Here is a 15,520-nt window from a genome sequence, read left to right on the forward strand (position 1 = left end):
AAACAAACGGCGATGATGTCAAACTTATGCACCACCCTAGCATTTTGTGAAAAAGCTACTTTAACGAAATTACATACTTATTAATTTTCATCTAAGATGCACATATAAGATCCTTTTAACTTGTTCGTATTGTGTTTTGGTAAATTGTGAATTTTTATGTTGAAATGTTACATTATAAAAGTTATATTAAGTTGGATGATACAAGCCAGAATTATGTCTATCCGAATGAGTATACATATATAAAAAAAAAACAATTTTACCAACTCTCGTCTTTCAAGAAAAACAAAAAAAGGATTTTTACCAACTTTCTGATGTGTTCAAGATAGTGGCAGGGAAGAGGACCATTTCAATTCCGAGGCGCTGCGCTAAGCCAGCCGGTTTCAAATCGCTTTGACTTCTTCCTCCAAGAACAGGAACAGTTGTGAGAAAAGGGGGACGAGTCGACGCGAATCAATCAAGGCTGCTTTCCTCGTTCAACCCACGACGACGCAAGCTCGATCCGTGACAAACAACAAACCGCATTAGAAACCAAGCAACAACGGCAAACCCATCACATCATCCATCGCGCCATAAGCCAGTGAAGTGAGGCCGCCGAATTTGGATCGATCGAATCGAAGAAAAAAAAAAGAAAGGAAAAAAAAAGGCGAAAAGGAAATCGTGCCTTGAAGCCTCCTCTTCGTATTCGTCGTCTTCTTCCTCCGGCGGCGCCCAGCGGGCGGAGAGATTGAGCCGAGGAGCCCCGAAAAGCAGCAGCACCAAGCCGCGCGCGGCGCAGGCAGGCGTCTCGTCAGCGTCATCTCTATCCTCGCGGCGCAGGCGCGAGCGAGGAGGAAGTGGAGGCAAGGAGGAAAGCGAAGCAACGGACGCCCGCCGAAAGAAAAAAAAAACTGACCTTTTTCTCCCTCTTTCTGCTCGCATTAAAATCCCCCCCGCTCCTCTGCTCCCAAATCCCGAGCTCTCCCCCTCTTCCGTCCCCTGCCCTACGTAGCCGCCGCCGGCGCGCAGATTGCCGCCCCTCGCCCGCACCGATCGCCCCCGCCCACCTTCCCGTCCGTTCCTGCTCGGGCGACGGCGATTCCTGCACCGCCGCCTCCAGCACGGCGGTTCCTGCATAGCCTCAACCCTCAAGTCGCCCGCCTCCACCAGCGGCTGCTAGGCGGCGCCTCCTCCAGCGCCGGCGAAGAAGCAAGCGGCTAGCGGCTCTCTCTCCCGGGGGTGGCCATGGTGGACATCAGCGAGTGCTCGCCGGTGCCCGAGTCCGTGCCGGCGCACCCGGACCCCGCGTCCGTGTCCCCGGACGCGTGGCGGCGCTTCGAGACCGCCGCGCTCGCCGTGGTCAACAAGATCCAGCCCACCGCCGCCTCCGAGCAACTCCGCGCTGCCGTCATCGAGTACGTCCAGCGCCTCTTCTTGTTCCAAGCCCGGTATCAGGTATTCATTCGTTACCCTCACCTTCCCTGCTACAGTTGTTTGCGGTCTCAGTGTTCTGTAGCTTAAAGGCTCGTCGATTCTTCAATAGCATGGGCGAGTGAAACACCTAGGTTTTTTTTATCAGCATCTGTTGTGCTATGAGCCATCACATTCTTCAGATTATGCAAATGGTTGTTTAGGTGCTTTAGGAGGAATACATAGAGTTTTAGTGCCATTTTTCGTATTTTAGGAATTGAGGTCATCGAATTGAAGCTAAAGATACACATTACATGTTCCTTCATACTGCTTACTGCTGAGTTGCTAGTTACCATGCTTGTGATTTCACTTAGCTGTGCTCTAGTTGCTGTCTCTGGCATGTGATTTTCCTAACCCTAGTGATTGCCGCGCGAAACCGGTATGTATATTCAAACCCTTGCCCTTTTTTGCTGGGTACTTGAGGTGTCAAGTGTTTATTGGTGAATGAGTACAGAGTCGTACTGATTTGCTTTGTCGGTTGTGCGCTTGAGCCTCCACGTGCTTCAGCGGGGAGGACCTTTAATGGGACTGTGAATTGGTTGTCGGAGGCATGTTATCACATTAAACACAGTGAAACTGATGATCGTGGATTGGAGGGCTGGACATACGTTGTATCTTACTGTCTTCTTTTTCTGTGACGTGGAACTCCGTAGGTTACTCATGTTACCCGAGAAGGAACAGCTGCATGTCTGCTATGCCCCAGTCAAGTCAGATCATCTTGAGTTCAGCTGGAATGGTCTGTTAGGATGTAATTGTAGGATTGAATCATAGAATCTAAGATCTTGCCTGATTTAATCTGAGATACACATGCAGTATTTAAAATATACCATGTCATTCATTTAATAATAAATTTCTTTCATTGTACATTAGATTAGAAACATGTAAAATAATAGTCCAGATTAATTGTCTCTCCTTGCCTATGCAAAAAATTAAATATATGAGTGAGTAAAAGGTGGACCTTTATTCATAATTGCATACTAGGATTGGTCGAATCAGGTAGGATCGTATTTAAACTGCTATTATGATTTTACCAAACTTGTGCTAGAATCATGGAATGTGAATATTGGACGAAAAAGATCCTATCTTAGGAGCGAACCAGTCAATAAATCTAGGATCTTATCATGTGATACTTTAATACTTGATGTTTTCTGGCTGGCTGGTTTTCTTATTGCTGTTTATACAAGCGGACACATGAGACCTAGCAAACGTTTGTTAAAACTTGAGATTGGATACAAGACACAGAGGGTTAAGTTGAACTATTTATGAAATCAGTAAATCAATTAGGCGCATTACGTGTTTGCTTCTACCAGATGTTCACATGTATAACATCTGACTACTACTAGTGGCACTTCTGTACATGCACATGAGTGAAATATCATTGTTCTACCAAATTTTGTGCTGCTCTGGTGCTTTCTTGCTGCTATTGTAATGCCATGTCAGACAGAAAGACCTACAGTCTAACCTCCTGTGTTTGTGAAAAATAGGTCTTTCCATTTGGATCTGTTCCATTGAAAACATATCTTCCTGATGGAGATATTGACTTGACATTATTCGGCCCTGCGATTTCTGATGAGAATCTAGCAAATGAAGTATGTGCTATTCTAAAATCGGAAGAGCGAAGGAAAGATTCTGAATTTGAAGTCAAGGATGTCCATTATGTCCCTGCTGAGGTATTTCACTCTGCCATATCAATCTTTTTTTTATAGGAACCATATTGCTCTTTGTTTCGAATATATTTAATTTGAGGTCAACCATCACTATACCATCTTTTTAGAGTTTTCACTTATTGAAGGTGGTTGTTTTGTATGCATTCCACTTGTTTAATGAACTTACTTTTACAATTCCTGCATTCTACTTATAAGTGCTTATTTGTGCACATTATGTAAAATTGGAGAAATACCATTTTATTGTACTTAAATGCAACTCTTCTCCATCTTGCGTATTACATCTTTGGAGCATATGGAATTATGAATATGCCAATATTTCATCAGGTACTGGCTGACTATAAAAAGGAAAAAAGTAGTTACCAATACTCATAACATTTTCAATCTCTGTTTTTGAGGGTTCTTGCACTCTTGCTATGCACAGTAGTGTGGCATATATTAATGGAGAAATCCATCTTGTTTTGTATGTGTTGGCTAGGGACAAATTTTGGGCACATGCGAACTTCTTGTTTCACATATTGTTGTCTGATCATAAATCTCCCTGGTGGCAGGTCAAGCTGGTTAAATGTTTGGTACAAAACATTGTCGTAGACATCTCAGTTAATCAGATTGGTGGGCTGTGCACACTATGTTTTCTTGAGAAGGTAATATTTCAAATGTTGCCATAAAGATGGAGTTATGTAGTTTTTTGTCCATAAAACTCAGATTTGATACTCTTAATAAGATGAAAAAAATGTTCCCTTGCCTTCCTACTATACGTAGGATCTAAGAGGATTAGTTCCACTTTGTGGTTCCTTATGTCATACTGCATAGTGATAAGCATATTGATAATAAATAATTTTTCTGTAGGTCGATCAAAACTTTGGAAAGAATCACCTGTTTAAGAGAAGCATAATGCTTGTCAAAGACTGGTGCTATTACGAAAGCCGTATTCTTGGTGCCCATCATGGTCTAATATCCACATATGCCTTGGAGACTTTAGTTTTATACATTTTCCATATCTTCCACAAGTCTTTGGATGGTCCATTGGCTGTAAGTTATGTCTTAAATTTTTCTGCTGCTTTTTTTTGCCATGTTATATTGACATTCTTCATGATACATACCTTCCTATGGGTGTGATGACTACATGCCCTTCTGCAGGTCCTCTATAGATTTCTTGACTATTATAGTAAATTTGATTGGGACAATAAGGGGATCAGCTTGTTTGGACCTGTTTCCTTATCTTCACTACCTGAGCTAGTTAGTAAGTGAATGCACTCTTAAGTGTGCAGAATGTTGTCTGTTTTCTATTGCAATTATTGGTCATTGACATGCTTTTGTTGAACAGCTGACCCACCAGATACCGAAGATGATGATTTTCTTCAACGAGAGGAGTTTCTAAAAGAATGCACAGAGTCTTTTAGTGTTCTCCCTAGAAACTCCGAGACAAATCCTAGAGTATTCTCACGAAGATTTCTAAATATAGTTGATCCACTAAAGCAGAGTAATAACCTTGGACGCAGTGTCAATAAAGGTTTGTTCCTGCCTCTGGATCATCAATTATGATAATAGAAATGAATAATGTAATCCTGAATTTTCTCTTGTCAATAAGATTCTCAACTTGACGTTCCAACCTTAAACCTTTGTATGAGCCCATTTGCATAAGGACTTACAGTGCCAGTCAGAGAAAAAAAATCCTGCTTCACTTGTTTTTGTCAAGTTTGAATATTTAAGCTTTGGTACACAGGGACAGTTGCGAATAGAAATGGAGTAGGAGTTTTGATTGATAAGAGCCTCAAGAATGGTGTGGTGGGAGTGAGAAGGCAAGGAGATAGGATTATCTTAGTCAAGCTTGTCGTTGGTGATATGGTCTTGAACGTAATTAGTGCGTATGCCCCCCCAAGTAGGCCTCGACGAGAGTGCTAAGAGACAGTTCTGGGAAGACTTAGATGGTCTGGTTAGAGCTATACCTAGTAGTGAGAAGCTTTTTATAGGAGGAGATCTTAATGGGCATGTAGGTACTACAAGCGCAGGTTTTGAGGCAGTTCATGGAGGTTTTGGGTATGGTAGTAGGAATCAGGAGGGGGAGGAAGTTCTGGACTTCGCGGTAGCTTTTGACCTGATGATAGCCAACACTTTTTTTAGAAAGAGAGAATCTCATCTAGTGACCTTCAGTAGCGGACAACACTGTAGCCAGATTAACTTTGTCCTCGCAAGAAGAAAGGACAAACGAGCATGCTTGGATTGCAAGGTGATACCAGGGGAGTGTGTTGTTTCTCAACATAAGCTTTTGGTGGCAGATTTTCGTTTTCAGGTGCGTGCCCGTAGGGATAAACAAGCTAAGATTGAAAGAATAAAGTGGTGGAAACTGAAAGGGGAGACGTCAGAGGTATTTAGGGAAAGGGTTATCAAAGAGGGCTCTTGGAAGGAAGAAGACGACATAAACAATATGTGGGACAAGATGGCAACCAACATTCGGAAGGTAGCCTCAGAGGTGTGTGGAGTAACCAAAGGAAGGGGACGCGAGGCTAAAGATACTTGGTGGTGGAACGAGGAAGTCAAAAGGGCTATTAAGGAGAAGAAAGAATGCTATAGACGCTTGTACCATGACAGGAGTGTGGACAACATAGAGAAGTACAAGGTGGCAAAGAAGACTGCAAAGCGAGCTATAAGTGTGGCAAAGGGTAGAGCGTACGAGGATCTTTACCAACATTTGAGTACGAAGGAAGGAGAGAAGGACATTTATAGGATGGCTAGGGTTCGTGAGAGAAAGACACGGGACTTCAACCAAGTTAAGTGCATTAAGGATGAAAGGGAGCATCTCTTGGTAAAGGAGGATGAGATCCGACATCGATGGCAAGAGTATTTTGACAAATTGTTCAATGGTGAGAATATGGACACAACCTTTCAGTTGGATGACTCTTTTGATGACACCAATAGGTGCTTTGTGCGGAGAATCCAAGAATCTGAGGTCAGAGAGGCGTTGAAAAGGATGAAAGGAGGTAAGGCGATGGGACCGGATGGTATCCCAATCGAGGTGTGGAGATGCCTCGGGGACATAGCTGTAGTATGGTTAACCAAGCTGTTCAACCATATTTTTCGATCGAACAAGATGCCTGATGAGTGGAGGAGAAGTATATTGGTACCGATCTACAAGAATAAAGGAGATATTCAAAGTTGTACAAATTACCGGGGAATTAAGTTGATGAGCCATACTATGAAGCTATGGGAGAGAGTTATCGAGCATCGCTTAAGAGCAATAACGCGGGTCTCTATGAACCAATTTGGTTTCATGCCCGGAAGGTCAACCATAGAAGCCATTTTCTTAATAAGACAAGTTATGGAGCGGTATAGGGAGAAGAAGAAGGACCTACATATGATTTTTATTGACTTGGAGAAGGCTTATGATAAAATACCAAGGAATGTTATGTGGTGGGCTTTGGACAAACATAAAGTCCCAACGAAGTACGTCGGGCTCATTAAGGACATGTACAACAATGTTGTGACTAGAGTTCGAACAAGCGATGGAGACACGGATGACTTCCCGATTAAGATAGGACTACATCAAGGGTCAGCTTTGAGCCCTTATTTGTTTGCTTTAATGATGGATGAGGTCATAAGGGACATACAAGGGGACATCCCTTGGTGTATGCTTTTCGCGGATGATGTAGTGCTAGTTGATGAAAGCCGGACAGGAGTGAATCAGAAACTGGAGTTATGGCGGGAGACTTTGGAGTCCAAAGGTTTTAGACTTAGTAGAACTAAAACTGAGTATATGAGATGTGACTTCGGCACTACTACTCGGGAGGAGGAAGATGTTAGTTTAGAAGGTCAAGTAGTGCCTAGGAAGGATACCTTTCGATATTTAGGATCAATGCTACAGAGGGACGGGGATATTGATAAAGATGTTAGCCATAGAATCAAAGCAGGGTGGATGAAGTGGCGGCAAGCGTCTGGTGTCCTATGTGACAAAAGGGTACCACAGAAGCTAAAAGGCAAGTTTTATAGGACGGCGATTAGACCTGCTATGTTGTATGGTGCAGAATGTTGGCCTACGAAAAGACGACATATTCAACAGCTAAGTGTCGCGGAAATGCGTATGTTGCGTTGGATTTGCGGTCATACAAGAAGGGATCGAGTTCGGAACGATGATATACGTGAGAGATTAGGGGTAGCACCAATTGAAGAAAAGCTTGTCCAACACCGGTTGAGATGGTTTGGACATGTGCAACGGAGACCTCCAGATGCACCGGTGCGTAGTGGAATCCTAAGTCAGGATAGTAACGTGAAGAGAGGCAGAGGAAGACCGAAGTTGACTTGGGTAGAGGCAATAAAAGAAGACTTGAAAGGATGGAATATACCCAAAGACTTAGCCTTAGATAGGAGTGCTTGGAAGACAGCTATTCACGTGCCTGAACCTTGATTGCTTCTGTTGGGTTTCAACTCTAGCCTACCCCAACTTGTTTGGGACTTAAAGGCTTTGTTGTTGTTGTTGTTGTGAATATTTATTCCACAGACTGCTCAGCTAAACTTTTGAACTGTCTGTGCAAAATTTACAAAATGTTTCATTTCATGATTTGTGGTTTTATGACCTCGTCTCATTGAATCCTTTTGCCTACATCATCACACTATCTTTTCACCTAATGCGTGATTGAAGTGGACTGCCCTCATCCATTGTTGTACTGCTTCGTAAGTGCTTATTCAAATATGCTGCTTCCATATCTACCCTGTCCAAAACTCCAAATCTATAATTCTTGCTACCTAATGTTGTATTGACTGCCTTTCTTCTACATTGCTGATGCACACCCAAGAGTTATCATTTCAGTTTTGCATAGAAGAAACTGTTGCCATTTAAGAATATAGTATGTCTACGCTCACTTACCAGCCACCCATTGTGCTGCGCCTAAGCAGTAAGCACAATCTGCAACACCTTTTCACCATTTCGCACTACATTAATATCACATGCTGCTGCCATTTCTCCATCAGAACATGGGTCCTGATCTCATTATGTTTTGAGTTCGTGGGTATTTATGCTTTTCATTTGATTTACATGAATAGCTTTCTTGTGGTACACAGCTGAAGTGCTTCATTCTAATATTTCTTTTTCTAAAAGAATTTTATCTTTATTGCACTGCTCCGTGTGCAGGAAACTTTTACCGGATACGCAGCGCATTTGATTTTGGTGCTCGTAAGCTTGGCAAGATTCTTCAAGTGCCTTCTTGTCTCACTGTCAGTGAAGTCAATCAGTTTTTCAGGAACACTCTAAAGAGAAACCGTACTGGTTTAAGGCCAGATGTTTGGGTGAGCTCTTCTGATCTTGTTACAAATGATCCTGTATCATCAGTCTTAGATGTGGAAAGAGTCAACAAGGTTACGCCCAACAATTCCTGCGATGTTCTGTCTAATCATCTCAGTAACATCAACATTTCATATTCCAACAATCATGGCCCAGTAAAGCAAAAAGAATGTAACTCTATGGCTGACCACAAGGAGATAAAATCTGTTTCTTGGGGTTTGCTAGATAGTGATGCCACGAGTCACACAGCTACTGATTCAGTAAGTTTAAGGGGTGGTGGTGACTTCTCTGAAGCTTCACCAACACCTAGTGAAACCTGTACCTTGCAATCAGAAACCGGCAAGAAGGTTTATGTTAGAAATGACACAATCCCATCATACCATGGGGTTTCAGCAAAGCAGTTTCCAGGCAGGTCTCACCACTATATTGATGATGCTAAGCATAATGCTTACTCCTATTCTACTGGCTTAATTGATGGTCTGGGCACATCTAATTCAGTTTTAACATCAGATACACAACCTGGAGGTACCACCAATGACACAGAGCCAAATCTCACTGGAGATTTCGATACAAATTTGCATAATCTTCTGTATGCACGGGGTTTCCATCAGGACAGTCCTACGACTCAGTTATACTATCCAATGCCTATGCCACCACCCCTGCAATATCAGAACATGCACCCATCAAATGGCCATGGCAGAAAAAATCCGTATGGATATGCTGGTAGGAATGGAGTCGTCCCTGGTCCTGTTTATCCACCTGGCTATTTTGTGTATAGGCCATTGTATCAAGCAGATGATCATATGGCTATGAGGGCTCGTGGAACAGGCACCTACTTTCCTGACCCAGTACGTTCCCTCCATGAGCATTCATCTTATGTTCTTAAAAGTTAAAGGAACATCTGGTACTTGTTCATATGTTCGTTTTCTTCATTCCTCGTGCTGTACGTGTGAACAGACATGCTAGTTTTCTTGTAATTCAGTTTTCATGAGTTACTATTCTTTTGTATGCAATGATTTGTCCATTATGCTTCTGTTTTTTACTTCAGAAGTGTTACTTTTCCTAGGTTTGTCCTCAAATTTTTATAGCTTGACAGTTTTGTCTTGTATTCATGCTAATTTTGTCTGCCTCATGGGACACTTCAGAATTTGCGCAAGGAAAGACCACCTACTGGACGCGGGGAGAGAGGAAGGAATCATTCCCATCAGAATAATTATCAAAAGTTTCACCACCATGCCCGACCGGATATGCCTGTAGATATGATACCTTTTGACGAATTGAGGCATGAGCCACAACTGCAGATATACGCTCCTAGTGCAAATGATCATGGAATCCCATCTCCAATGAATATACCAATACCATCACCATCTTCCCAGTCTCCAAGGGATCCTTTGAATGTACCAATGCATTCTCCATCTTCCCAGGTTCGAAAGGATAATTTTCATGGCAATGGTTTTATGCTCTCGCAAGACAGTAAACTTGAGTTTGGGACCTTGGGGGCGTTGCCAAGGGAAGTTGCCTCCAAAGAGCATGCTAGCAGATCAGGTTCTGCCTCCAACAATCAAGGTTCTGGGCCTGTGACTGTGAGCCCCATGTCTGTGGCGAAAAACACTGGAATGGGTCCCAATGGAATGAGGTAAGTGTGTTGCGATATTTTAGTTGCCAATACCAACAATTACTATCTGATGGGAAGAACATGCAATGAGTATGCTAGTCTATTGTTTGGTGTGAGTGAGTGTTGTACGGGTTCCAACCCCTTTTTCTTCTTAATATAATGATAATCAGCTCTCCTTGCGTATTCAAGGGAGAAACATGCAATTAGTGGACATTTCCATGCTACAAACAATGAGATAAATTTGGCTCTTTGTTAGGTTGGTGTTTTTGTAAAATTATCTAGATGCTCTTATTGTTCACTTTTGGGCAATTGATATATGAAGTAAATTATACTGTAGCCCCTAAACTTTCAATTACGTGTTGCTTAGGTTTTTTTAATTGGTAGTTACAAATAATGTGAGATAATTTAAATTGCCATTGGCTACATGATCATCATGTAAGGTCAACAAATATTAGATATCGTTGGATTTGCAAGAGGTTTTTTCAGATGTGTTTGGACAGATTTTTACTTGCTTATTTAGACCATGTTTGGGGTATATATGTGAAGTTCTCAAATCCATGGATGTTGTGCTAGCTGGAATTAAGACATGCTTTTGGCTAACTCTAACCATGTCTGTTTCCTCTGTTGAAAGTTGAGCTTGAAACTGCGCTCCTTTTGAGTTTCACCTTGAAGATTTTCCACTCAATTTCCAGAGTTGACAATGGCTGAACACATATACCATACGATTTGCAGGAATGTTCAAGTTCAACCATACCGTCTCAAGGACAGTGGTGACTTCCCGCCACTATCCAGTTGATGTCGATTCTGTGTGTATGAGAGGCAACAGGATAATGATGAATGGTGTGCTCCTGACGCAGGAATGGGACACCATGTCAGGGCGCCGAGTTCTTTGGCAAACGCATAAACCACGATGTACATCCTGTTTTTTCTTTCTTTTTCTGAGTTGCCATAAGCACTGTCACTGCAACGCAGCCTGTGCTTTCTGTAACTGAGCTTTTTTGCGAGAAAAGAGAAGTAAAAAAGAAAAAGAAAAAGAAAAGAAAAAAGAGAGAAGGAGAACAAGAAATGGAAGGGAAAAAAAGGAAAGCAAAAGGGCTCTGAAACTGGATGACATGTAGATACTTTTAGGGGTACAGCCCCTTGTGGCCTTGTTTCAGTTTTACAGATTATGGCGTCCCTCGAAGGGGAACAGATATGCTAGGGAAAGTAATAGAGCTAGCTAGCTAGTTTTGTTGTTTTGACCTCAGGATCATTGCTCATTGGAGAACTGGATTTGTCCATGTCCACGTGTAATGAGGATAGAGTTGTAGCCCCTGTTTGCATGTAGAGGGAGGGAGGTCTTGTGCCCAATGGACCCGTTCGGCTGGTGCCATAATTTTACTGGTCACGGCTGAAAGTTACTGTTCACAGCTGATTTTCTCTCACAGATTCCTTTAGATTCATTCAGATTTCTCCAAGCGAACGGGGCCAATGTTTGAAGTTAATTTAGCTGCTTGAAAATGGATTAGGTGATACAGAATGTGTTAAACTTACTAGTCTTAAAAGAAGCTTTAGTCTTTGCCAACCGAAAATGCCTTTGTTGTGTGTTCCTGTATATGCATAATCTGTCCCATTTGTAACCTAGCATTATGATGTCTTGAAGCTCAATGTCTCATTTTCTCAGGTAAAAAGAAAAAAAAACTGCACTGTCCAGTAAAAAAATATATTCAAACATGGTAAACATTCTCTATTATGTCACTAAAATGAAATATGAAACTTGTTGATATTCTTTGTTTAACCATATTTGCCAAAAGAAAGTGTCTACTTGTGAATCAGGATTCTGACTCGATGGATGCACCTGCAATATTAAATTTGAACTGGGATAAATAGGCTGATGAATTCTGAATTATTTCTCGAAGTGCTTTAAATTTGAACTGGGGTAAATTGGCTGATCAATTCTGAATTATTTCTAGGAGTACTTTAGGTCGTACTGCAACCCTGGTCATCCAAAGGGAGCAAGTGTCTGTATATAGTGAAGGCCTGATTTCCTTTCAAAACAATTTGCTTGGGCCAACCTGCTCTGCTAATATTCTCATTGTGTGTCTCTTTCAGGATGGGCTCGTCGGTAGACTCACCAAACATGCATGATGCATGTAATGGATTGGTCAAAATTTCAAACTGCAATAATTGGCCCAAGCATAAACTGCCAACCAACCTCACCCAATCCAAACCTCGAAATCTAGCATGTAGGGAAGCAGAGGCCTTTCACTTTCAAATCACACCGGCCTGCAAGGTTCAGTAGATGGATAAACAAGAAACCCCATTGCATGTTTTGAAGGACATTTTATTGCACTTGTGTGAACCGAAAAATGTGGTTAAAAATCCATTTTTCTTTTTTTAAAAAGCATTCATTTTGTTAGTTTGTTGAATATTTGAGATATCTTGTTGGATACAAATATGGTGCGGATATTGCTCATCTTTTATCATACCAACCCCCTTATTTCTTTTTTCATACAAAAGTGGAACATATCTATTGTGAATTATTAGATTGTAGAAGAACACATCGCGATTTTCCACGCATATGTCATCTGATCCATATCGGATATTGTCTATCCCATTTCACCACAACTGATAACCAATAATTCTGTTTATTTATTTCCATATGTGATGTTACACTGCAGTAAACAAGTAGCAATTATTTCCACAAAATATTGTACCTATAGACTGAGGTCAAACTAACTAACATGCTGTACGTATGCACTTCAATTATGCTCACTTTTATAGTGTTGATTGATGAATTGGGGGTGGGACGTATAGATGTTAACAGTAGATTCTACTACATACTCTATTATTGCAGTCAATGTTTAGAAAATTTAAGATTTGATTTGGCCAAGCTGCTCTTGTATTAGGTGGGCCTTCAGGAGCTGCAGGGGCAGAATAAGAAGATGTGGACTGAGTCATGCAAAATGGTTCATTTAGGGTGCCCTTGGTTTCCATTCCCCTTGTAAAAGGAAATTAAATCAATCGTGTCTTAAACACATGTTTCCTCCTATATCGCCTTTTTGATAGTATGAAAAAAAAAACTTGATCCGCGGTGGCTAGATAGCCCCCGGGTATTCTAGCTTAAGAAGAAGACTTTCTCACAGTCAACAACCTGCTCCTTTTAGAGGAAATAATAAGAGTCAAATACCAAATTTTGACTCTTCAATTTGTTGAAAGTTGATTCTTTTTACAGAAGCACTTGGCTCCCAAGTCAACGGGGTCAAATGAACAATTGACCCTTATGCTTGTTATATCTAGGCAAATTTTGTGGCGATTCTTTCTTCAAGGGCCATTTTTCGCTCCTCCGATCCCAATTGCACCAAAATCGCATACGTTGCAGAGTTGACTTAGCGCTACAATCTGTCACAGCATTCTGATCCCCTAGTCGATAACAATTTTGATATTTATATTGGATCTTTATGAATTATTGAGGGGCATGGTATGTCTGCCGAGTGCTGACTGTTGGGCATAGCTAGTGGCAGCAGGTGTCAAGTCATACTGGGCCCAAGATTCATTTTGCCTGGGTACTAAGCCAATCTTGAAGTTGTGGTTTGCAGCTAGCTAACTGAACTTTTGTCAAAGAGCCACGTCGTCCAGCTCAAAAGTTTTATCTCTCGTTTTTTTTCTCGAACATGCACCGTAGCACGTATTTCATTAAGAGGAAAAAGAGAACATCCAAAGAAACAACACCGGTGTCGACCGAAGGTAACCAAAGGTTGCCCCGTCGAGCCGCACAAACATAAAACAGAGTGGCAAACGAAAAACCAAAGGAAGCCGACAGCGACCACATAAGAGACTAATTACATGAATGAACTGAGCGACGACAGGGTCGAATACTCGGCCCGCAACCACATGGCGGCCTCCTGTAGCATCTCCAAACACAGCTCGCGAGCGTCCTTGGCTTCATTCGTGAAAGTCCGTGCGTTGCATTCCTTCCAAAGTAAGTCCCCGCAAAGGAGCCAGGGACCTAGCAGCGAGGAGCGGAGAGCCGCGAGCTCGTTAAGAAAAGCCTGCTGGGCATTAGCATCCAGCGGCCCGTAAACGACGGTGATCCACTAGGCCAGCCTAGGATCAGAGCGACTGGCGATTTTGGCAGTTTCTGAGTGTGAATGCAGAGACACATGCGACGCCGACCAAGCGTCCGTCCTCCAGCCGAGGAGAACTCCACTGGCGGTATTCACAACAGGCAACAAGGCATACTCAAATGGTGTTCCTAGGCATTTAGAAGCAAGTTGGTTGCAGACATTGGAGAGCTTAGTCTCCTGCAAGCAAACAAGCGACACCCTCTCCTGGACGATCAAGTCCCTTACGACGTTGCACCGTGAGCGACCATTTAGGCCACGGACATTCCAGACGAAAATGTTTTCGTCTGACATCGACAACATTTGGCGACAAGGATGCATAGGTTGCCTAGACCTCAAGCTCGACCCCCTCGATAAGCTGGATGCCGTTGATCGCACAACCGGCCGAGAACAGCCTCCTGATCGCTTCCCGCTTGGACTCCGAGAGGGGCCCGCCGAACAGGGCCAGGTACTCATCGAACGCCGTCCGCTCCGGTCTGTGTAGCCGGCTGCTGCGGCGTACTCCCCACTTGGCCATCAACACGTTCTGTGCCTGCACCGTTGGGTTAGGTGCCCTGCATCTGCTCTTGGCCACGAGCTTGCCGCTCCGGCGCGGCGGTGAGAGCGCATTGTCCACCACACGGCGCCTCCCGGGGGCACGTAGTCGTGGGGGCTCAACAATGATAGGCTCCGTGATGATGGAGCACAGCTGCGACTGGAGGCACCTTGTGGCAGAACCACCTAATCTAATGCCTCACAGGAGTGCTTGTCTTCCATTAGACACTAAGCACTCGAGGGAGAACACTGAATTACTCGGTTCCGTCGGGCACACCCCAGGGGAGAACCCGAAAATCCACATTTTTGCCATCAGGATCACAAATGAGAGAATAAAGCTTACATCATTCTGAACCATTTCTTACATCACTTTTAATACAACATCAGAGTATAATATTTATTAATATAACAGCAGAATGAGATCATATTATCAGAGTTATAAACAATTTAATTGAACAGCAAAATATAAACATGTTAACAGAGTTACAGCAGAAATGAGTATCTAATCATGGTATGATGAAGTATTGATATATAAACTACGACAACAGATTATGAAACTTTCATTTGTAAAACCATTTGGTGAGAGTTATAAATAACAACTACGATCGGAGCGTAAAGGAATCCTCGTTGAGCCCACCAGGAGGTATCCACACACAAGGGTCAGCTCTAGCATCCACCTGTCACCTGCAACAGGGGGAATAAAGCCCTGAGTACTCAATTGTACTCAGCAAAACTTACCCGACAGGAGAAAAGAAAAGACTCCAAGAATATGCAATGCTATTTGGCTTGTGGGTTTATTATATTTGCAGGAAAGCATTACTAAGCATGCGTCCTTATATTCGATTTTATTAAGAGCCGTATTGGTTCATTAACTAACCATTCT

At 42.6% G+C, this 15,520-nt stretch overlaps 1 protein-coding gene across 1 annotated transcript; it reads left to right on the forward strand.

Annotated features, from left to right (window-relative positions):
- Nucleotides 1-438: 438 nt before the first annotated feature.
- Nucleotides 439-11,522, forward strand: LOC136483361 (uncharacterized). Its single transcript, XM_066480388.1, has 9 exons — nt 439-1,431; nt 2,931-3,116; nt 3,662-3,754; nt 3,960-4,142; nt 4,251-4,353; nt 4,438-4,623; nt 8,236-9,233; nt 9,531-10,021; nt 10,733-11,522. The coding sequence occupies exons 1-9, from the start codon at nt 1,222-1,224 to the stop codon at nt 10,794-10,796; spliced, it is 2,514 nt and encodes an 837-aa protein (XP_066336485.1). The 5' UTR covers nt 439-1,221; the 3' UTR covers nt 10,797-11,522.
- Nucleotides 11,523-15,520: the final 3,998 nt, after the last annotated feature.

This window comes from Miscanthus floridulus, chromosome 9 (assembly GCF_019320115.1).
Source record: "Miscanthus floridulus cultivar M001 chromosome 9, ASM1932011v1, whole genome shotgun sequence".
Classification (NCBI taxonomy): Eukaryota; Viridiplantae; Streptophyta; class Magnoliopsida; order Poales; family Poaceae; genus Miscanthus; species Miscanthus floridulus.

Bases quoted from the DNA above. Each gene is read 5' to 3' on its own strand.
- LOC136483361 (XM_066480388.1), top strand. From the start codon at position 1,222: ATGGTGGACATCAGCGAGTGCTCGCCGGTGCCCGAGTCCGTGCCGGCG. The intron at 1,432-2,930 runs GTATTCATTCGT...TGTGAAAAATAG, and splicing joins TGTTCCAAGCCCGGTATCAG to GTCTTTCCATTTGGATCTGT. The intron at 10,022-10,732 runs GTAAGTGTGTTG...TACGATTTGCAG, and splicing joins ATGGGTCCCAATGGAATGAG to GAATGTTCAAGTTCAACCAT.